The 23,098-nt window shown below is 44.3% G+C and overlaps 1 protein-coding gene across 1 annotated transcript; it reads right to left on the bottom strand.

Annotated features, from left to right (window-relative positions):
• Window positions 1–16,481: 16,481 nt before the first annotated feature.
• LOC101527022 (zinc finger and SCAN domain-containing protein 23) lies at window positions 16,482–18,264 on the bottom strand. Its single transcript, XM_058670210.1, is given in 8 exon segments — window positions 16,482–16,735; window positions 16,738–16,886; window positions 16,888–17,137; window positions 17,469–17,613; window positions 17,817–17,822; window positions 17,863–17,923; window positions 17,925–18,159; window positions 18,162–18,264. Coding segments are annotated over 8 exon segments (1,203 nt in total).
• Between the last annotated feature and the right edge of the window lie 4,834 nt (window positions 18,265–23,098).

Raw genomic sequence — 23,098 nt, 5'->3', positions numbered from 1 at the left:
CCGGTTTCCCGCCCACCCCAAGTCCCATATGTGGGGCATGCTCTGAGATATGTGCTCAAGTGGAGTTAATAGTTCTCCAGTTATGAGTCACTGCCAGTTTCGCTCGATGAGGTGGTCCACTGATTGATATGGTCCATCATGAAGTCTCCATTTGTCCCATATTTCGCTGCCAACATGTAGCTGAGATGAATGATTGTCCTATTCTGTCTTCTGTCTTTTCTTGGTTAGAATTCTGAGTCCAGCAGTTCAAGTGGGGAGATCTCCAAAGATACTTTGAGGTATTCCCAGACCAGATTCTTGTATGTTCTAGCAAGCACAGGGCCCGGCACAGTCCATCACCCTGATCAGCTGGTGGTTGCAATTGCTGTGTTGGTTCTGTTTTCAGTCCCGACTTCCACTGGAACCAATGGGTGTTGCAGTCCAGTCTGGTTCGGCCCTTACATCAACCAGTGGGAGCTGCAGCCTAGTCGGGGCGACCCACAATAACCCCCACCAAGCCTGCCCCCTACCCTGGTTTGCCAATTTGTGTAGCAGAAGACCAGTCTGTCCCCCATCCCATTTGGCTCTGGTACTTGTCAATGGGTATTAAAGCTTAGTTCTATCTAATCGACTCAACCATCCAGCCCTCACAGATGTTGTTGAGTGCCTCTGTCTAGCCATCCCAGCCCCCGTCCTAGTTTTCATGCCCTCCCACGGGAATAGTGACCCAAGAAGGGGGAACCCACTTTTTCCCTCCCAGGTCTCTCTGTCCCGGTTTATGCACTCTTTAGGTGGTCCTGTGATTTGACTCGACAGAATTAGTCCCCAGTGCCAGCTTCTGCCAGCTGATGCTGTGGCCCTGATCTTGTCCACATGCAGCGCACAGGTGTTGTAGCCTTGCTTAGTCGTGTCTGTCTCTATCCCAGCCCACGCTCTCCAGTGGGAGTGGTTGTCCAGCGAGGGGACCAGCCCCTTAACCCCCCCGCCAGCTCTGCCCCTCCCTTCCTGGATCTCACGTGTGCTGGATGGGTGTTGCATTCATATCCAGTACAGGCAACCACGCCCTGGCGTTCCAGAATGTGTACTGGTTTTGTCGCAACCAAACCCGGCCCATTCCACACTCCGTTCTGGTGATCGGATTTGCCAGAGGATGACATGAACTGATTCAGCCTGGCCTGCTCCTGACCCATGCCGAATGCATGCCAGTGGGAAACTTTCCATGGCCTATTCTGGGCTGTTTCCAATCATGCTTCTCGCGCTTACCTGCAGGGACTGTGTCCTGCCAGAGGAGTTGCCCAGGCTCCTCCATCAGAACCCCTCCCAATGCCAGATTTTGCGCTTGCCAGGGGGTTCTTGAGCCAACCCTACTCAGTTCACCTCCTGTCCTAGCAGGAACAGTGGCTTTTCCTGGCTGGCTTTCACCCCATTCTGACTCTTGTTGTTGGATGTTTCAGCCCAGCCATGGCTCGTCCATACCCACATACAGCTCACACATGGCTCAGAAGGGGATTGAGACCCAGCCTAGTCAGTCCCACATCTACCCTGTTTCTCCATAACACCAGATGGTGCTGGGATCTGAACCGGCCTGGTGCATCCAATCCCAGCCCACACTAGTGCCTCGGGTGACTGCAACTGTTTCCTAGATAGAACGCAGCCCCCATTCCAGCACATACACCCCTTGGTGGGAACCTCATCCCAGCTGTGGCTTCCCAGATTGGGACCGTTCCTAGCTGTAAATCACACACCTGCACGTGGTTGCTCCGAGGACCATTAGGTGCCAGCCTGCTACACAAGCCGGAGCTTATCTTTTACTTGATAGGTGTTCAAAGCTCAGCATTGTTAAGGGATTGGAAGTTCTTCAAAGGAAGAGTTACTGGCATTGGGAATCTTTAGGATTGACTCAGATCCCAGAAATAGTGGGGTCACTCTAGAGCTATCTCAGCAGCGATTCAGATGTCCAATACCCCAGAGCTCCCCGGCCGGGCGGTCAGTAGGCACAGCCTGGCGCCAAATGGCGCACTGGCCGCCCTGGCCCAGCCCGCCATGAGCCATGGGCACATGGCGGACTGGGTTCGGGATCCGAGCTAGACGTCCTCTCCCGCAGCCCTCGGCTCGCCTCTGGCAGCCGGAAGTTAAATCCTGCAGGCCCGAGGTTGCGCCCCTCCCCAATCCCGTTCACCCACCACCCAATGAGGGTGTTGGGTGGGTCCCGGACATGCCCAGTCACGGAGGCCTCCCCCCTCGGCGTACTCACCCCAGAAGGAAGCAGGCCGCACCCAGGCATGTCCGGGCCCAGCCCGCCATGAGCCATGGGCACATGGCGGACTGGGTTCGGGATCCGAGCTAGACGTCCTCTCCCGCAGCCCTCGGCTCGCCTCTGGCAGCCGGAAGTTAAATCCTGCAGGCCCGAGGTTGCGCCCCTCCCCAATCCCGTTCACCCACCACCCAATGAGGGTGTTGGGTGGGTCCCGGACATGCCCAGTCACGGAGGCCTCCCCCCTCGGCGTACTCACCCCAGAAGGAAGCAGGCCGCACCCAGGCATGTCCGGGCCCAGCCCGCCATGAGCCATGGGCACATGGCGGACTGGGTTCGGGATCCGAGCTAGACGTCCTCTCCCGCAGCCCTTAATAAGCTAACTTTTAAGGCTGCTTTCCATTAAACATCCTTGACCATCTGGTTTTCTTCCTCATAGGAATAAAAATTTCAGTCGTCTGAATTCAAATAAGAAATGTTTTCTAGTTTCCATAATACAAGTAGTATGTATATTTCCAGTGTGCATGTTTTTTTTAAGATTTTATTTATTTTTATGGGATAGGCAGATCAGATTTATGAACAGAAAGAAAAACAGAGAAAGATCTTTCGCATCTGCTAGTTCACTCCTCAAATGGTCATAACGGCCAGAGCTGAGCCAATTTGAAGCCAGGAGCCAGGAGCTTCTTCCAGGTCTCCCATGCGGGTACAGTGTCCCAAGGCTTTGGGCCATCCTCGACTGCTTTCCCAGGCCACAAGCAGGGAGCTGGATGGGAAGTGGAGCTGCCGGGATTAGAACCGGCACCCATAGAGGATCCCGGTGCGTTCAAGGCGAGGACTTTTAGCCGCTAGGCCATGCTGCCAGGCCCAAAAGAATAATTTCTATAGAAACTCATATATGGGAATATTTCTATAGCAACTAATAAAGTTTATAACAAATTGTTGGGCCTGGTGCTGGTTAGATGGAACTAAGCTTTAATACCCATTGACAAGTACAAGAGCCAAACGGGATGGGGGACAGACTGGTCTACTGCTACACATACTGGCAAATCAGGGTAGGGGGCGGGCCTGGTGGGGGTTATTGTGGGTCGCCCCGACTAGGCTGCAGCTCCCACTGGTTGATGTAAGGGCCGAGTATGTGCTGGGCAGAACCAGACTGGACTGCAACACCCATTGGTTCCAGTGGAAGTCGGGACTGAAAACAGAACCAACCTAGCAATTGAAACCACCAGCTGATAGGGGTGATAGACTGTGCCGGGCCCTGTGCTTGCTAGAACATACAAGAATCTGGTCTGGGAATACTTCAAAGTTTCTTTGGAGATCTCCCCAATCGAACTGCTGGACTCAGAACTCTAACCAAGAAAAGACAGAAGACAGAACAGGTCAATCATTCACCTCAGCTATATGTTGGCAGCGAAATATGGGGCAAACAGAGACTTTATGATGGACCATATCAATCAGTGGACAACCTCATCGAGTGAAACTGGCAGCGATTCATAACTGGAGAACTATTAAAACCACTTGAACAAATATCTCAGAGCATGCCCCACATTCGGGACTTGGGGTGGGCGGGAGACCGGGTGGGGCTTCTCCTTCAATATCCCCCTTTACCTCAGATACATGATGGAAACAATATGGACATAATAGTATTACCCACTTCCCTATACCCCTTGAGCCTTTTTTTAAAACCGTAATTAACTATGTAAAGATTGTCAACAACAATACAATAAAATAAATTAAAAAAAAAAAAGAAATATAGGAAGGGCCTTATTTATAAAGTATGCCAACAATTGTGAAGGCAGAGATCAGTAACATAATAGGAAACTGGGCAAAGGGAAAACTGATGGTTTCCAGTAAAGCAAACAAAATAATACTTCAACAAAAGAAAAGGTGTTCCAACTCACAACCAGGGAAAAGCACATTTAAACAACATTGAGATACAATATTTCACCGGTCAGATTTATCTAATTGGTTTTATGTAACACTGTGCCCGTGAAATAAATATCACACCTTCTTTGCAGGTGTATGAATCGATCCAGATCCATGCCTATCTAGAAGGGAATTTTATATCTATCCAATTACAATATATAATGTTTTACCTAGTAGTTCCACATATAGTAATCATGCTAAAATACATTCACATGTACAGTTATTCACTGCAACATAATTTACTGGAGTAAAATAATATGAGCAGGGAACTAGCTAAAAACTGGTATACTCATACATTTTAACATCAAGAAGCAGTTAAGAAACTTCTCTAAAGATGTATTTATCTTTATTGAAAAGGCATGTCAGATTTACAGAGAAAAGCTGAGACAGAGAAAGATGCTTCATCTGCTGGCCAACTCCTCAAACGGCTGCAACGGCTGGAGCCGAGTCAATCTAAAGCTAAGAGCCAGGAGCTTCTTCTGAGCCCCAGTTAAGACACTTTTAAAAAGTGAGATTCTACCATATCCATGATAAATAGAAGAAAATACAATTGTTTCAATATGAAAGATGTGTATATAGACAACAATCTATAGGAAGAAATACAAGAAACTAATAATAGTGACAGTCTAATTCAGAGTAGAGGAAGAGACTAGATGGCTGGAGAAGTTGCACAGAATGCAAATTTGGTTTTAAACAACACAGACTTTCATTTAAAAAATTAAGTATGTAAAAAAAATCTAGAGGAAGCAGTAACAATTTCCCATATTATTTCCACATTTTCCATATTATTTACTTATTAATCTGTCTCTTTTTAAGTGTATACCCTTTTTTCCACCTCTAACAGTGAGTTGTAGACATAAGGTACAAAGGTTTATTTACTGAAGGAGGGAATACAGAGTCCAAGTGAAAGACAGTGGCATTGTCTGGTTGGTAAAAGAAATAGAAGGGAGTTGAGTACAGAGTAAGATAACTATTAGAAGAACTAAATTGAGTGATCTCAGATAAAACACAGCCAGAATTTAGAGAAAAAAATATGAATATAAAAAGAAGAGAGAGGGGCCAGTATTGGTACAGCGGGTTAAGCTACTGCCTGCAACCTTGGCATCCCATATTGTAGAGATGATTCAGGTTCTGGCTATCCCACTTCTGGCTCAGCTTTCTGAGGAAGTAATAGAAGATGTCTCAAGCGCTTAGGCCTCTGTCACCCATGTGGGAGACTTGGATAGACTTCCAGGCTCCTAGCTTCGGCCTGGACTAGCTCTGGACATTATAGCCATTGGGAAGTAAACCAGAGGATAAAACGTCCCTTTCTCTGTTATTCTGTCACTTCTTAAATAATTAAAATAAATCTTTAAAAGAGAGAGAGAGAGAGCGAGAAAGACCAGGCTGAGAATCTGCTGCTGAGCTATCGATTTCCTGAGAGACCTTCTCAATGTTCATGACTAGAAACAGCGTGAAGCACAAAAGGGCCTCCAACTATGACTTACCGAAAAATGAAATGCAGCTGACAGACTTGCTATGCTACCAGAGACCATAAGGGGGCACTGTTCACAGCAGCCGCACCGGGCTTACTTAAATTTGAAATGACCTTTGTAGGTAGGAGCTGGCCCTAATCCTACCTGTTCCCTAAGGTCAAAGGAAACAGTGCCTCATGTAGAGCTGCCCTTCCAAGAAATATTTACCGGAAATAATTTTCCCTATTAACAGTTGAAGATGTGCTATTTTTACTGCCACTTCTTCTCTTTCTCCTACTCCTTGTTCTTCCTTTTTTTTTTTTTTTAAAGATTTATTTATTTTTACTGGAAAGGCAGATACACAGAGAGAAGGAGATACAGAAAGACCCTCCATCTGCTGGTTCACTTCCCAAGTGGCCACAGCAGTAGCTGAAGCTGAGCTGATCTGAAGCCAGGAGCCAGGAGCTTCTTCTGGAGCTCCCATGCAGGTGCAGGGTGACTTTGGCCTATCCTGGACTGCTTTTCTGGGCCACAGGCAGGGAGTTTGATGGGAACCAGCGTGATCCTGGCACATGGAAGGTAAGAACTTCAGCCACTAGGCTACTGTTCCAGGAGAAGGGAAAGAAAGAAAACAAACCAGAGAGGGAAAAGAAGTGTTTTTTAAAAGCCCAAGGGAGAGGAAAATACATAATTTAGAAAGAAAAATAAAACAGGAAAGAAAAGTGAAAGGGGAAAATTGAAAGTAAATAATACAAATAGCCCTTTTAATAAATAGAATAAATAAAACAGAAAGATAAGGTGAGAGGAGGAGTGAAAAAAGACGAAAAGGGATCAAGTTGTTTCACACATGTAAATAGGAAACTTATTTTCATTTAGTTCTAAAATAAAGGAGAACTAAGTTTAATAAAACTGACATTGAGAATAAGCCCCTAACAGCAATTCAAGTTTGGGACAGTTGTTTGGTTGCATCTTTTTTTTTTAAAGATTTATTCATTTTTTTTAAAAGATTTATTCATTTTATTACAGCCAGATATACAGAGGAGGAGAGACAGAGAGGAAGATCTTCCGTCCGATGATTCACTCCCCAAGTGAGCTGCAACGGGCCGGTGCGCGCCGATCCGATGCCGGGAACCAGGAACCTCTTCTGGGTCTCCCACGCGGGTGCAGGGTCCCAATGTATTGGGCTGTCCTCAACTGCTTTCCCAGGCCACAAGCAGGGAGCTGGATGGGAAGTGGAGCTTGCCGGGATTAGAACCGGCGCCCATATGGGATCCCGGGGTTTTCAAGGCGAGGACTTTAGCCGCTAGGCCACGCTGCCGGGCCCTGCTCTTTTTTTTTTTTTTTTTTTTTTTTTTTTAATGTCCAAATGTTTGTTAGGAACTTGGAAATCATAAAAGCTGAAAAATCAACATGCATTTATTTCACCAGATGTAATCTTTAAAAAGGCTTAAGAATTTCCTCGTTAGGATTCCTTCAACTTTCATTTTCTGTGATTCTGTGATTCTAAGTCCGAATATAGCCAGTGGGTCACTTGGGTCGTTGGGATGCTGGCCTATGTCTGTGACCCAGGAGAATCCTGAAATGTCGCGAGTGTTCTCCAGGATAAAAGTCTGAGGCCCAAATCCCTAAACAAAACCGGCAAGTTTAGGGTGCACACCTTTGACTCAGTCAAAGGTGCGGAAGGGGGGGGGGATGACCTTCGGGCAGGGAGAGGTTTCCAAGCATAGCCAGGGGGTCCGGACCAAGGATCCAGGCCGTGGGAACCCCGCAATCCCCACCCACTGTCCCCCAGCATCTGGAATACAGGTTCGATCACCCGCAGCCCGAGAAGGCCAGCAGAGCTCTGCCTTCTCCCAGCAAACGGCCAAAGCCTTGAACCCCACTCCTTCAGGCTCCAACACCCGCCAACAGCGGCCCACAAAGGCCGGAAGCCGTCATGGAGTTCGCGCGTGGCGCACTTGGGCAGCAGCTCTAGGATGGGGGCAGGAAGGGCTCTCCTGGGTCAGTTATCCGCGTGTGCGCCCGTGAGAAAACGGGTGGCGTCTCCGGTCGCGGGCCCACCCTGACTGTTTCTCTTTCTCCTGTTGGCGAGGCCATGGTCGCCCCCCCTTCACCTGACCTAATGGGTGGTGAAGGCTGGCAGACCCTACTGAAGAGAAAGAAATCCCTAGGCTCACCCTGACGTTGAAAGTGCTTCGATGATGTTGCCGTAGGAGACACCCAAAGGTTAACTGGGGAACTGCAGGAATCGCCCATTACTAGCGCGCTCATCCATTTTCTCCAGCGCTCTTGGTCTAAAGTAAAGGTAGGTCTCCCGGTTCTGATAGCAATCACACTGCTGAAGGCTGAGAAGTCCAGAACGGAAGGACTTCAAACTGCATTGCCCCGTGGTAGAAGACAGAAGCACAGGAGAACATGAGCTCCAACTCGGAGCTCCAAGCCCTTTCATAACTAATATTCATTTATTCATGACGGCAGGATTGTCATGATCTAAACTCCTCCCATTAGGCTTTATTAAGGAGGGATGGGAAGTGTAGGAAACAAACTGACTCCTGCACTATCTGATGCTGAACCAAGAGACTGATGAATGCAGCCTAACAGTGACTATCACCACGCCATTTCTCTCCATTGTGGTTTTGAGATCACTGGTATCCTTAAAAACTAGGGACTTCCCAATGTTTCATGCCTGTGTTAATTTTCTCTGTTGACTAAAGACTGATCTTTAATTCTTAATTTAATATGTGGCACTGGGAAAGGCTCTCCACAAGCAAAAATCATCTCGAAAGGAATCAAAGATCTGAACGGAAGACTTGGAGCTATGAAACTACTGGGTGAAGATCTAGGGGAAACATTTCAAGCCATCAGAATAGGCAGTGATTGGATAAATCCAAAGAAATACAAGCTAAAAAAGCAAAAAAGTAGACAAATGGGATTATGTCAATCTAAGAAGCCTCTGCATAGCAAAGGAAATTATCAACAAAGTGAAGACATCAGTGAAAAGTAGGAGAAAGTATTTGTAAGTCGTTTGTCTGACATATTAGTAATATTTAGAATATGTAAGCAACTCAAAAATACAACAACAGCAGGGCCCGGCGGCGTGGCCTAGCGGTTAAAAAGTCCTCGCCTTGAAAGCCCCGGGATCCTATATGGGCGCCGGTTCAAATCCAGGCAGCTCCACTTCCCATCCACCTCCCTGCTTGTGGCCTGGGAAAGCAGTCGAGGACAGCCCAAAGCTTTGGGACCCTGCACCCACGTGGGAAACCCGGAAGAGGTTCCTGGTCCCGGCATCGGATCGGCGAGTACCGGCCCGTTGCGGCTCACTTGGGGAGTGAAACATCGGATGGAAGATCTTCCTCTCTGTCTCTCCTCTCTGTATATCCGGCTTTCCAATAACAATAAAATCTTTAAAAAAAAAAAAATACAACAAAAGCAGTTCACCAAAGGAATGAATGGAGGATCTGAATAGTCATTTCACTAAAGAAATTCAGAAATGTCCAACAGATAGATGAAGAAATGCTCACAGCCCTTAGGGATATGTAGGCAAAAAAACACAAAGAAGACAACATCTCAAATTAGAAAGGTTACTCTGAAAAGGACAAAAATAATAACGGCTGACAATGAATGGAGACAAGAGAACCCTTCGACCTGTTGGTGGAAATGTAATTTAGTATAGCCATTTTGGAGAATTAGATGAAGGTTTCTCAGAAAACCAGGAGACCTTGGTATGCTACTCACATATTCAAAGGAAGTGAAATCAGCATAAGAGATACTTAAACTTTTACTGTAATTTTATTCACATAAGGCAAGATTTAGGATAAACCTAAGTGTCTTTTGATAAAGAAAAAACAGAAAATGTGGTATGTGTACCTAAAAGGCTATTATTCAGCCACAAGAAAATCCTGACATTTCCAGAAGAGTGGATGATGTCAGAGATGATTAGTCTGGTAAGTATAATAATTCAGACATAGAAAGATAAGTATTGCATGTTCTTGCTCATCTGTGGGAGTGAAAACAGTCAATCTGAACTAAGACTAGTGTTCACTAGAGTCTGAGAAAAGGGGAAGGGCAGAAAGTTATAGTAGAAAATTGCCTAACGGGTACAAAGCCAGATACCAATAAAGAGTTCTTATGTTTCTAAATGCAGTGGGGTGACTATAATTCACAGTAATGTGAATAAAACATGTCAAAAAAACCCTTGGAAAACAGGAGCCCATAGCTTCCAAACACAAGGAAAGGGAAATAGAAAAGAAAATCGCCTCAATGATTGATTTGCACTGTGCACATGTTTTGAATTTTAGCATTGTATTTCATAAAAATCTGCAAGTATTATGTTAATTTGAACATTTTTAAATGTAACCAAAAAATCTTGATTTTATTTGAAAGACAGGCAGGCAGACACCTTCCATCTGTTTCACTTCCCAAATACTTGGAATAATCAAGGACTGGACCAACCATATCCAGGTACTTGAACTCTAACATGGTCTTCCATATGGATGGCAGGGAACCAAGGACCTGAGCTGCCAAATGCTATCTCCCAGGGTATGCCTTAGCAGGAAGCTGGATGAGAAAGGAACTAGTCACTCCAATATGGAATAGCAGTGTATCAAGCAGCAACTTAAGCCAAACATGTTCCCCAAGACTGATCTTCCAAAGATCACTCTGTCTCATCACATTTATTATATTTTACTCTAGTACGGATTGTCATTTCTTAAATAGGACCCTGTTTGAACTAAAATGTTTCCTAGAGTATGCCTTCTTCAATGATAGTGAGGTTTCTATTTGGTTGGAGTGAAGGCTTTCCAATTATACCATGTTCCAAGGCTTTGTCTGAAGATTTATTTCTTTGAAAGTCAAAGCTATAGAGAGGAGAGGGAGAGAGAGAGATCTTCCATCAGCTAGTTCACACCCCCAAGTGGCCAGCATCATCAGTGTGGACTGGGCCAGGCCAAAGCCAGGATCTTCTGGGTCTCCCACATGTGTGATTAATGGCCCAAGCACTTGGGTGATCTTTTGCTCCTTTTCCCAGGCCCATGAGCAGCTGGGATTCAAACTGATGCACTGTAAACAGCAGCTTAACCTGCTATTCCACGAAGTCAGATTTTTTACTTTCTTGGTCATGGGGTGCATTCACTGATTTCCTATTCTTTCCTTCAGTTTCTAGGAAATTTCTCTGTCGGGTTTGTAAGATAGATTCTTGTGTCATTCCCTTTCTTTATGTGCTTCTTAACTTTGGACACACATGTTTACATTTGATTCTAGAACCACTATCTGAAGCAACCAATATTCTAAATATTGAAGGCACAACCAATGTTCAAGGGAGTGAGAATGATTCACACGTAAGAGGCAACTGTTTTAGCATATAGATAACAGAGCTGCCGTAGAGTGAGGTGGTTTGGCATGAGTTGTCAAGAGGATATGAAGACTGGTGGATGTCACAGAATGAACCCAAAGCACAGTCAGAAGCCAACTGAAATGAGAAAAAGACACATATTTGAAAGCAAGGAGACACCATCTTAAGCCTTTTCAATGGCAAAGTGAGACAAATGGATAGGTATAAAAATGTAGATTTGGGAGCTCCTGGCTCCTGGCTTCGGATTTGCTCAGTTCTGAGTATTGCCACCGCCTGGGGAGTTAACCAGTGAATGAAGGTCTTTCTGTCTCCTTGTCTCTGTAAATCTTTCCAATAAAATAAATGAAAAAAAATTTTTTAAAAATATTTATTTTATTACAAAGTCAGATATACAGAGAGGAGGAGAGACAGAGAGGAAGATCTTCCGTCCGATGATTCACCCCCAAGTGAGCCACAACAGCCGGTGCGCGCCGATCCGATGCTGGGAACCTGGAACCTCTTCCGGGTCTCCCACACGGGTGGAGGGTCCCAATGCATTGGGCCGTCCTCAACTGCTTTCCCAGGCCACAAGCAGGGAGCTGGATGGGAAGTGGAGTTGCCGGGATTAGAACCGGCGTCCATATGGGATCCTAGGTGCGTTTAGCCGCTAGGCCATGCCGCTGGGCCCAAGGCTAATGGCTCTTAAGTTGATTTATAATTACCAGTAATGATAATCATTTTTTAGAAAAGAAGCATCACAGTACACATGAGAGGATGTGACAGAGACACTCTAAAAATGAAACCATTCAAAAAACTACTCAAGATTTACAGAAAGCCGCTCTCATTTGGAATACTTATCTATCTGTTCTAGGTTGACTGCCTAGGGAGCCAGGCCTCTCTTCTTGTCTGAGACTTGATCCATTTCATGAGCTTTGCTGCTTGGCATAAAAAACAAAATTAAGTAGGTGGGAAAAGTGTAGTAGATGCTGGCATTTAACATAAGCGCAATTTAAAAAACGCACACAATTAATTTCATTCTCTAAAAATAGCAAAGGCGGTCCTTACCACTATATTGGCTTTATTTCTTGTTGATTTTCTGGAGGATTTAGCTTTCAGGAGGGGAAAGAGGTGCCAAAGACATGGCAAGAAAAGAAGAACCCAGTGGCAGAGATTTCCAGCATTTATAACTAACTGTAATTAAAGAAGCAGAAAAATATAAAAACTGGTAGAAGAGATTAATGCTTTTTATTTGTGGTGGTAGTGGTAGTAGAATGGAAGGGGAAATTAAATATGATAGAATTAGTTTATATTGCATAATTACTGATATTGTCATTTTGTTCAGGATGTATATATTTAGGAGCAAAGTTTCATGGTGTCTACAACTCACTCATAAATGGCCCAGTTGAAAAAAGAAAAGAAAAATCAGGAAAGACTAAAAAAAAAAAATGCTTGGGTTTTATCTCTGTGGGCTGCTGTAACAAAAATGCCATAAACTGGGTGATTTATACAAAACAAGTATTGATTCTCACAGTTCTGGAGGGTGGAAAGTCCAAGTTCACAGTGCAGAAGATGTAGAGTCTCATGAGGGTCCATCACCCAAGAGTGTTTCTTCTTGTTACACCCTCTCATGGTGGGAGGGGACCCCTGATCTTATAAGGGTACTGTACTGGTCCCATTCGTGAGTCTCTCCCAGAGGCCCCACATCCTAATGCCACTGCATCTGTCATTAGGTTTCTGACATGACTTCAGGAGAGCACATTTATACCTTAGAAACAGCATATATGGAGAAAGCAAATATTTTAAAAGGAGTTAGTTCACTGAAAGAAGAAAGGAGTCTACTCAGAGGATGAGATGAAATTACACATGAAAATCATTAGAACTAAGTAGGCTTTAAATGACAGGAATCATTTGTCATAATCAAAGAATATAGAGGTGGGGCTCTATAGGGTAGGCATAAAGAAGCCTCAAGACTTTGGCCTCATTCTTGTCTCTAAGTATAGATTACAGCCTTGATAAATTGAAGTCTAAATCTTTATTCCACTTTGTAAATGGTAATACAAATGGATGGATCACTGGATTTCCATCACAGACCACCTCTTTGTTTCAGAATAATGAAGACCTCTCGGGGGCGTTTCAGCCACTTTTACATTAAGCTTAGCTGAGTTGCTTGAAATCTACAGCCTTTTGTTATTACAACAAAATACCTAGGACAAGCTCATGGTTTTGGGAGTTCAGAGTCCAAGACTGGGTGCTCTATTTCTGACTTAGAGCCTGGTACATCTTTGGCACTCAAGAAATGTTTGCTTGATGAATATGCTAATTTATGAATTTATTATTCATCAAAATTCCACATAGTACTATTTCTTTGCAAAAGTGTATCAAATTAGTATACAATACTTTTTAAAAGTACTAAATTTCTACAGTACAAATATCATGGCCATCACTACAGGATACTTTTATCAAGCAGCTAATGAATCCCTGGAGGTCTCCATGCTAAAGTTGTGACGTTCTCTGAGAAGCTGGGGTCCGCATGGATCTAGCACAGCGCTGTGTTCCGTTCCTTGAAATCAAAACATCTGAAGGTCAGACTCCAGTGATTTACACCGAGGAGGGGAACCTGAACCAGCCCTGGGAAAAGGAGGCAAGAGCCCCGGGGAACTACGGTATTGTGATCTCTTGCACAGCCAGTCGACCCTGTAAGGGAAAGGAAGCTAAATTCTGCCGAGGGGTACTCAGGAATGTAGTATTTGGTTCCCAAGCCGTGGGAGATACTAGAAGTACGTCATGGGATTGTTGCACCAACTGGCTTCCCCTCCCACACTGTCCCAACCCCCTGCCCCACCCTCCACTTTTTCTCTAGGAAATTTGGAGGACTCGCTTTCTCAGTGATCCGCCTTCAATGCCTGTCACGCCTTCGCCAACTGAATAGCCTCCTCAGGACCATTAGCTCAGGGGGACGGGAGATCAGGGCTCTCCCTGGGCTGACTTCTCTTCCTTATTTCTTATTACTGTCATCTGACAGATCCTACCTGGCCTTTTATTCCAGCCTCTAGGTCCCAGACTTCAGGGTCTTTTTCTGGAGCCTTCAGGCAGATTCCTCAGTTAGAACCCAACCACCATCTTTGAGCCCAGTCAGGCCCACGGAATGGGTAATGGTGGGATCTAGACACAGGGCACCAGAATGTCTCCTTCCCTCCAGCCCAAAGAGCCCTGGGTCTGCTATAGCCTGCCATAAGCAATTTGCTCAGCTGTCCCTCCACCCTTGGCAGTGCTACCCCAAGGCACCCAGGCAAGAAAAGGGGCAAAAGAGGGACACTTTTGCTGTCCATGTTTGAAATCTCTGAATAGTCCTTATCTATTTTCCTGCCGCACTGGTCTTTTTATTTGTTGAACACTTTATTTAGTGGCAAACTAAGCCTTTTACTATCATGTAAATGAAAAGTGTTCGCTCAAAAATAATAAAATATTAAATAAAGAAAATAAATCTGAGAGCTTGACAATTTGAGTGTATGTTCCTATGTATTTTTCTACAATGAATTAGAAAAAAACTCAGAGAAGGTGGTGGCAGCAAAAATGAGTACCATCTTCACCCCATGGGAAGGACCTACAGGCAAATGCTGGAAAAGGAGACAAAGCCAGCTACCACAATCTGTCTCTGCTACTGTGTAGTTTATAAAGAAAGCTCCAACTCCAACAGTTCTACAGATTAAATGTGATAATTTTTGGCACAATATTTGACCTGCATTCATCCTAGCGCCCTGCTGGAAATGTCACCCTCTGTCACATTCCTGCAAACTTCCGATCCAGTGCTCATCTCCCACTCTATAAGCTGGACACCACTGCGCTTCCATTGAGCTGCAAACCACTGAAGGTTCTAGTGCTACTAGGATGTTGTCCATCTTGTCTGATGAATCATTCACCCAACAGTTTCATCTTAGGTGATGACTAAATAAGCTGTTACGTTTTATTTGGGGGCGGGGGTGTTGGAGTCACTTTGTTTTGTTTTTATAGACACATCCTGCCCTTTCTTATGTAATCCAGCAAATCTATTTTTGGAGTTATTTGAAACCACAAAGCTGTAGCTTCCCTGGTCCACATAACTATAAACAACTCTTCAACATCCTCTTTCAGGTATGTTCTGCCTTGGCTTTGTGAACACTGTATTCTTTCTCATTCTCTGTCTGATTTTGTGTTTCCATATTGAAAAGATACTGCCTATCGTAAAAGTCATCAGTGGGGGGGCTATAAAGTTTGGCTCATTATTAATCACCAGCTGCAATTACTAATAGCACTTTTTATTCTCTCACGTTTCATGCTGGACAAGTTAGACTAACCTTATCTCTGAGACTTCCTGATAGGCTAGTTAAAATGCAGATTCCCAGGCCCTGCCTTAAAGGTGGGGGCCTGGAAACTTCACTTCAAATAAACAAGTGACTCTACATTGAGAAGTGCATAAATAGCTTGTATCACTGCACAATGATAAAGCAGAAGCAGCTGGCAGACAGAAATGGGGGTGGGTTCAAAGAGACCTAACAATTACCACTATTTGTAAGTTCTGCTGTTTACCCTATTCTCATTTTTATGAAAAATAGTAAGAGTGAAAGGAATTGAGACAATTCCACTACTTAAGACACTTGGACCAGTTCAGACATGCAGATTTCTGGAAACTATTACGAAAATGAAGCATCTTTTTTGGTAGTACACTATCTCTCCATCTTACTATCTTATAATGTCTCAATCTATGGTATAATGTATTTTTTTATTTTCTCTTTGGTCACCATTCATTTGCCTAAAACTCAGAGTTTCAGTATGTACTTTTATGTTCTCATTCTAATACTCTTTATTTTATATAATACGATAGTATATAATTTATAAATTAAATATAATGAATAGTTATTAAATATAATATTATATAATTTATAATATCCTTTCTAATATCCTGCATGGGAAACATGGAAGAGACTCCTGGCTTCAGACCGGTGCAGCTCCGGTTGTAGTGGCCACTTGGGGAGTGAATCAACAGACAGAAGATCTTCCTCTCTGTCTCTCCTCCTCTCTGTATATCTGCTTTTCCAATAAAAATAAAATCTTTTAGAAAAAAAAGTTGATTATCATACCACATGAACAGAAAGAAGTCAGCTAGCTTAAAAATGCTATCACTACTACTGTAACCATTTCTCAATAGCAAAATGTCTTTGACATTATTTTGTATATGAGCTGCCTATAACCTTTTAACATATTTAAGGAGTCTTTTACTTAAGGCAAAGTAAGTTTTCTGAAGTGTATCTAGAAAATGTCTTATTCAAGTGCCTGCTAAACTGGGTCTGGAGAAGATCTGGTAGAATCAGCAGTATTCAGCACCACAAGGCCATGGATGTTACAAATCCCAGAGAACTGGACATCTGTATCTATGACACCTGTGCACTTCTTTCAGTGCAAGAATGAGCGCATTCTCCCCGGCTTTGCCTGGAACTTTTTATGCTCCCAAGATTTTTGCTCTCTCAGAAACCAACTAAGCAACATATCCTTGCTCCCTAGGCTAGTGGTCTGATGCTGAGAAATTTTGCCCTACCTTATCCAAGCAGCTAGCTGAGCTCAGCCACGGGTGGACTCTGCGATGCTGGATAAGGTTGCAGTGGTAAATGAAGTTCTTGCCACATGCTTCGCACTCATAGGGTCTCTCACCAGTGTGAATTCGCTGATGCTTCACCAGCACAGGCCGCCGGCTAAAGCGCTTCCTGCACTGTTCGCACTGGAAGGGTTTCTCCCCGCTGTGGATCCTGAGGTGGTGAAGAGCCCTGCGTTCTGGCTGAAGGCTTTGCCACAGATGCTGCACTGGTAGCGCTTCTCCCAGGTGTGCAGTCTCTGGTGCTGGAACAGGCCCGAGCACTGGCTGAAGGCCTGCCCACACTCCTCGCACTCATAGGGCCTCTCACCCGTGTGTTCTCTGGTGCTCGATAAGGATGGAATTCTGGGTGAAGCTTTTGCCACACTCAACACAATAATATGGTCTCTCCATAGAAGAGCTTAACTGCTGCCTTTCACGTCTTCCTTCAGGGTCACAGGCATCTCTACGTTCAGGAACCCAAATCATATCACCATTTTGTTTTGTGGTTATTTCAACAACAAGGGATTTCACTTCTTCCCAGATCTCATTTGGGGCAAATTCTGCATTCTGAGTTCCAGCTTCACCATCTGAAACAGTAAGTGGACCACACGAATGTAATATTTCCAAAGATAACATTTTAAAAAGTAGCAAGGACAAGCAGAGGAATGGAACAAGTCAACACTTTTGTTTACTTTTGCACCCTCAGTTAACCCCAGACCCCACAGAAAAGATGCGCTGTGTTATAACTGCTTGTTTTCTGCTTTTCCCATCAGACTATAATTATTAGAGCAGGCAGCCTATTGCTTTGTTCAATCACCACTGTCTCTCCAACATCTGGTAGTGCCTGGTACACAGCAGACATTAGATAAGTGTGTTGAACTTTTGAAGAAGGCTTCCGGGGAAAATGCCAGTCCTTGCCAGTATCCTGAACTGGGCACATACCTTGCAAGTGACCCTGAAGCTGCTCTTCCAAGGTTGGGGACTGGCCACCTGCTGCCTCCTGAATCACACCTATAGCTGTCTTCTTTGTAAGGTCTTCCTGTATGTGGGCTTGTTTTGGAACCTGGCAGAAATTAAGGACAATTGGGAATCAGATTCAGTCAGGGCCTTCTCGGGGTCACTGGAGAGAAAAAGAAGGCCCAAGAAGCTAGAGAAGAAACAAAGGCAGAGAGATTCACGGCCCTATAACAGATCTAGTCATGTGTAAAAAGAACTCTTCCTCCTCCTCCGTTCCCTTCCTCCTTTTGCTGCACTGAAATCACATACTTGTTCCTACAAGAACAAACTCCCTTTCTCCCAACATCATACCGGCTCCCTTGGCTCCTCCAGCTCTCTCCAAATCCTCCAGCACAGCCACCGCCTCCTCCCCACTCTGGGTGGTGCTCCCTCACCCAGGCCTGCAGCTCCTCAGGCAGCATGCTCAGGAACTGCTCCAGCACCAGCAGCAACAGGATCTGCTCCTTGCTGTGGCTCCCTGGCCTCAGCCACTGATGGCAGAGCTCCTGCAGTCTTCGAAGGGCTTCGTGGGGTCCTGGTGTCTCCTGGTGGCAGAATTGCCTGAAGCGCCTGCGAAAGATCTCCCCGGTATGAGGATCATTTCCTGACAGGAAGATTCTTGTCCACAGGTGTGGTCCTTCTGCTTCTCCTTTACCTTTGTGGCCAGAAGTCGTCCTCTTAGCCTCTTTGCAATCGGAAGGGCCAAGGTTGCAGCCATTTCAGGTTTAACTATTCAAAGAATCTGTGTTTGATAATTCCCTCTGGATCTGTTCTTGTGGAAATCCCAAGATCTAAAACACAATTTGTAGAGAAACAAAATTATGTAAAAATGCACAAAACCTAAGAAAGAGCATGCACTGGAAGTATTTTTACCTAAATCATCCCATTTTGTCTCATGAAGAATACTGTACACATGATTAATTAAATGATGGAGGCACGTAATATAGGAGGGAAAATAAATGAAATAAATAAACAAAAACCACTCAGTTTATTCAAGGAAGGAACCAACTTGAGTGGCCTGAATGAGAATAGCACAAATCAGTTTAAATGAAAAGATACTAGACTCAGAACAGGTTTTTACTTGAATCTTGGACCATTTTTGCCAAGTAGTCTGCCCCAGTTTTTAGCCTTAATCATCTCAATCTATTAAACAAGAATCCTAAAACAACACTGGCCTTGAGGTTACAGATTTATTCCAGACATTGGGGATATAGCTGCTAACAAAACAAAGGCCCTAGTCTCATAGACTTTATATTCTAGTAACCGTATAATTAACACCTGCCATTTTTAATGTACCATGCTTTATATATAACAACCCATTTCATTTCATTACTCAAGGCATTGTTGTATATGACACACCATTATCTTAAAAATCTTTTCTCATTAAAAGAAAAACTTCAGTGTATAACACAATCATATGCTCTTTGGGATCCACACATGGATCACAAATTGTAGGCTTTTTTTTTTTAAGTTCATTTATTTATTTAACTGAAAGTCAATGGTTGAGAGAGATCCTCCATTTGCTGGCTGATTCCTCCAAACGCCCACAGCAGCCAGGCTAGGCGGAGCCACCAGCCCAGCCTCTAAAGAGGTCTCTGGTGTGCAGAAATACTCAGGCCATTATCAGCCACCACCTAGAGTGCTCAGCAGCAGGAAACACATAGAAGTGAAGGTGGAACTTGATTCCAAGCCCTCTGACAGTATAGGAACCTCCTAAGTTGCAGCTCATCCCTCTGTGCCAGAATGAACACCTCTGTCTGTGGTTTAAGAAAAAAATTTTTAAATATTTATTGGAAAGGCATATTTATAGGGAAAAGGAGAGACAGAGAAAAATTCTTCCATCTGCCGACTCACTTCCCAAGTGGCTGCAAGGCTGGAGCTGAGCTGATCCTAAGTTAGGAGCCAAGAGCTTCTTTCGGGTCTCTCACACGTGCAGGGTCCAAAGGCTTTGAGCAATCCTCCACTGCCTTTCCAGGCCACAAGCATGGATCTGGATGGGAAGTGGAGAAGCCAGGACAAGAACTGGTGCCCATATGGGATGCTGCTGCTTGCTGGTGGAGGATTAGCAAGCTGAACCATCACACCAGCCCATAACAACATTTTTAAAAGGGTTTTATTTATTTGAGAGGTTACAAAGAGGAATGACAAAAGTCCTGCAAAGATTTTTACAATAAGCCTGCCTTCTTGTTCACAAACAGAGTTACCAATTTCTCACTGGGGATGACCACCCCATTTTATATTCCAGGTATATAGTTAGTGTAATCATTGCTCCTACCTTAAAAAACACATCTGAACTTCAATGCTGGCTTTGGCCAGTGCAACATGTCCAAATCTAGCGTGCAAGGAGAGATATTCTTTTCCCAAGGATATAGGATAATATGTATTAGAGGAAAACTATGCATGGATTTCAAAAATTTTTGTACCAAAAATAAACTCACTTGCAGTTTCCTACAACTATACTGAAGTACCCTCAGAGGTAACAGTGAAAGTACCTCGTAGGCCTGTAGGTGAAGAATAGGGCAGTCACTTGACTTTCAGTGAAATAACAACAAGAATGTGCCTGTATCCTAACACATCTCCCTGTGCCCCACTTCTGCTGCTATCACTTGGGCTCCCCACTTCTTCAGGAATACATTCCCAAACTTCCATCCTGGCTTGCACAGGCAAATGTCCAGCTTCCACTGTCCAGTTCTACCCCCCTTTTCCTCTAGATCACACACACAAACTGCCAGCTCCCTTCAGGCTTCTATTCTGTAAACAGGCGCGGCTCGTCTTGTTTCCATGTCCTTGATCTTGTCTTCAGCGCTTATTTGAACAATGCCCACTACCTGCAGCTGGATTCAAATTTCACATCCTTCTGAAATGGTCTGCACTTCAGCGAACCCTCTGTTCCCTTCCAGCTTTTACGTCAGCTACTGGGTGGTGGGCCCCACCTCTTATCTTCATAGACTACACTGCTACTTTTCTCCCTTTTTTTCAAAAGCCACGAAGTGCAGAGGAACATAGAATTTCTTTCCCAGGTTCCAAGCCCTAGAAATACAGAGTTAAAGACTGGAATATTTCCATTTAGACATTTGCTATGCACTCAATCATACACATACATATGCTTGTGCGCGCTCTCTCTCTCTCACACACACACACACACACACACAGAAGAAATAAAAGCTCATATTTTCCCTGTATGTCTACAATAAGTAGAGGAAAGTAAATGGTAGCAGAGAAAACAGACAAATCTGGTTGTGATTTCTGACTTATCAAAGTGATCTTGGGGAAGTTACTTGATTGATTCAAGCCTCCATTTCATGTAAAAATGAGGACAAATACTTTGCAAGGTTGTTGCGATTGTTAAATGTGTATAAAGTGGTTTTGTACAAAGCCTGCACATAATAAACATAAATACTAAGATTTTAATGAGACTACAATTTTGATACAACAGTGGCTTGATGGAATAACTGCTACCTTCCTTCAGGGCAGGCATTATGTTTCCTATTGCTCAAAAAACAAGGTGGGTAGGCAAATGGGACAACCCCAGGCACACTCGGATCAAACAGCTGCTTCATCCGGCTGCAGAAACACTCTGACAAACACATCTTTTGATCTATACCCCTCTCTACTTTCACATACTAATCGGAAGCCCTGGACTTCTGAAATCTAAAAGTCAAATGAGAGAAGTAAACTTCTGGGTTATGGCTGTAAAGCTAACTCATTACAGAATGGAAGCCAGCATGGCAAGTTTTGAGAAAACAGACCCTGGAGCTAAAGTGCCTGGATTTTGAATTTAGAGAACCCTCTTCTTCAGCTGTACAATCTTGGGTAGGATACTTAACCTCACTCTCTTCTCGAATATTAAAACAAGCACGGGAGGGGGCGAGATAGGGAGCATTCATACCACAGCGTATCATGGAGATAACAGTAAACCAAACCAACGCGGACAGCGCTTAGGACAGTGTGTGTCTGGCACACCAGCGCTACTTAAGTATTTGTTTTGTAAAGCAACAGACACTGTGTACAAGGGACTAATAAGAGTTGTGGTATATTTTAAAACCATCCTCACTTGCTGTCTCAGCTCAAATAAGTGGATACAAGAGGAAAACGAGGGAACACAGACATTTCTGGACACCTGAAAGGATTCCAGGCTTACAGGAGCGCTACCCCGAGGGCGGGAGCTGAGGAACTCAGGGACGGAGCCAGAGGGTGGGAAGGGGAGCGAGCAGGGAGTCCTCCCAGCTCCGGGCAGCCCCGCACCTGCCCCGCCTAATTCAGCGCAAAAGCTCCCGCGACCTCCCACCCCACTGCGGGGTCGCAGCTTCAAGACTCGGCCTTCTTAAAACCCTGAGCCGCAGCCCAAATCCGAAGCTCACCAAGGCATCCGTGGGTAGAGATGCCACCAAGCCCAGATCACACCACCTCTGAATCCTTGCCAACTGCGGCCCAGAGAATGATGAACTACAAAGGCCGGAAGTGCGTCACAGAGGCCCGCACTCTGTAGAACAGCGGTTCTGGCTAAGTTCCTTCTAGCAAGCCCGGAGGTCTCCACACATCTGTGGTCTCCTCCTGGAATCCCCTCTGCAGCCACGGTGCTGGCGGCACATCCTCTTCCGCAGCTATCAGTACTTTATGCCAATTAATTCATTCAACAAATGAGGATACTGAGGCACAATTCGTCTTCATGTAGTAGTTGTGTTTACCCAGCTCCCTCATTTTACTGCAATGAATTAGTGCATCCTTTTAAAATTCAACTTTATAAACAACTGTTGTCATTGTTTTGGTGCTCAAATAATCTAAAATGTGAGTAGCCCTTCCGAACTGGCTTCTATGCCCTTGGATAAGTTCCCAGCAATTTCTGTGCCCTTTCCTTTCCCACACGATATGTGGTAGGCTCATTTAATAGCCAAGATTTCCTCCACCAGGCCTGGAAGTGGTCAGTGCTCCAGGGAACCGGGGTTCTACTTAATGGAGACGTGAACACGGAAATTCAAGATCTGGGACAACTAGTAAACTCATTGCTACTAGGACATATCATTGCTTCTGGGTCCCATCAGTGGGCTAGAGCTAGAAAATATAAATGAGGATTCTGCAGGATACTTCCCAAATGTGAATCCACAGAATCTTTCCATTTTACCATTGCAATCTGTTTTTCCTTTTTTCCCTGCCTGTTTCCCAACAGCATCAAAACATTCACTCAAATTGTAGTGTCAGAAAAATAAGTGCAAAATTACAAAGCAAATTTACAAGTTAGAAATTAAATTAGCATATCACTATCACCAGCAATAGCAGTCCACTATGTAGAATTTGGAGCTGTTTATTTTATTGTTCTTAAATTATATCGTAGTTAGGGAATATAGACAGAATTCTATGCAAATACCTGATTTGATTTAATTTTTCCTATATGCCTACATTATAAGCTTGATAAATAGGACTATTTGTATTTAATTTCAAGGTTTTCTTCCATCTACAATTCCTTTTTAACTATGAAAAAGTTGCCTTAGTTGAAAATCAACATTGTATAGAAATGTATATCCAGAGTTTGGCTTCTCTCTCTGAATCCTTTA

Source organism: Ochotona princeps, chromosome 1 (genome assembly GCF_030435755.1).
Source record: "Ochotona princeps isolate mOchPri1 chromosome 1, mOchPri1.hap1, whole genome shotgun sequence".
Classification (NCBI taxonomy): Eukaryota; Metazoa; Chordata; class Mammalia; order Lagomorpha; family Ochotonidae; genus Ochotona; species Ochotona princeps.
Note: the sequence above shows the minus strand (reverse complement) of the source record. Positions and strands in the feature narration are given on the sequence as shown.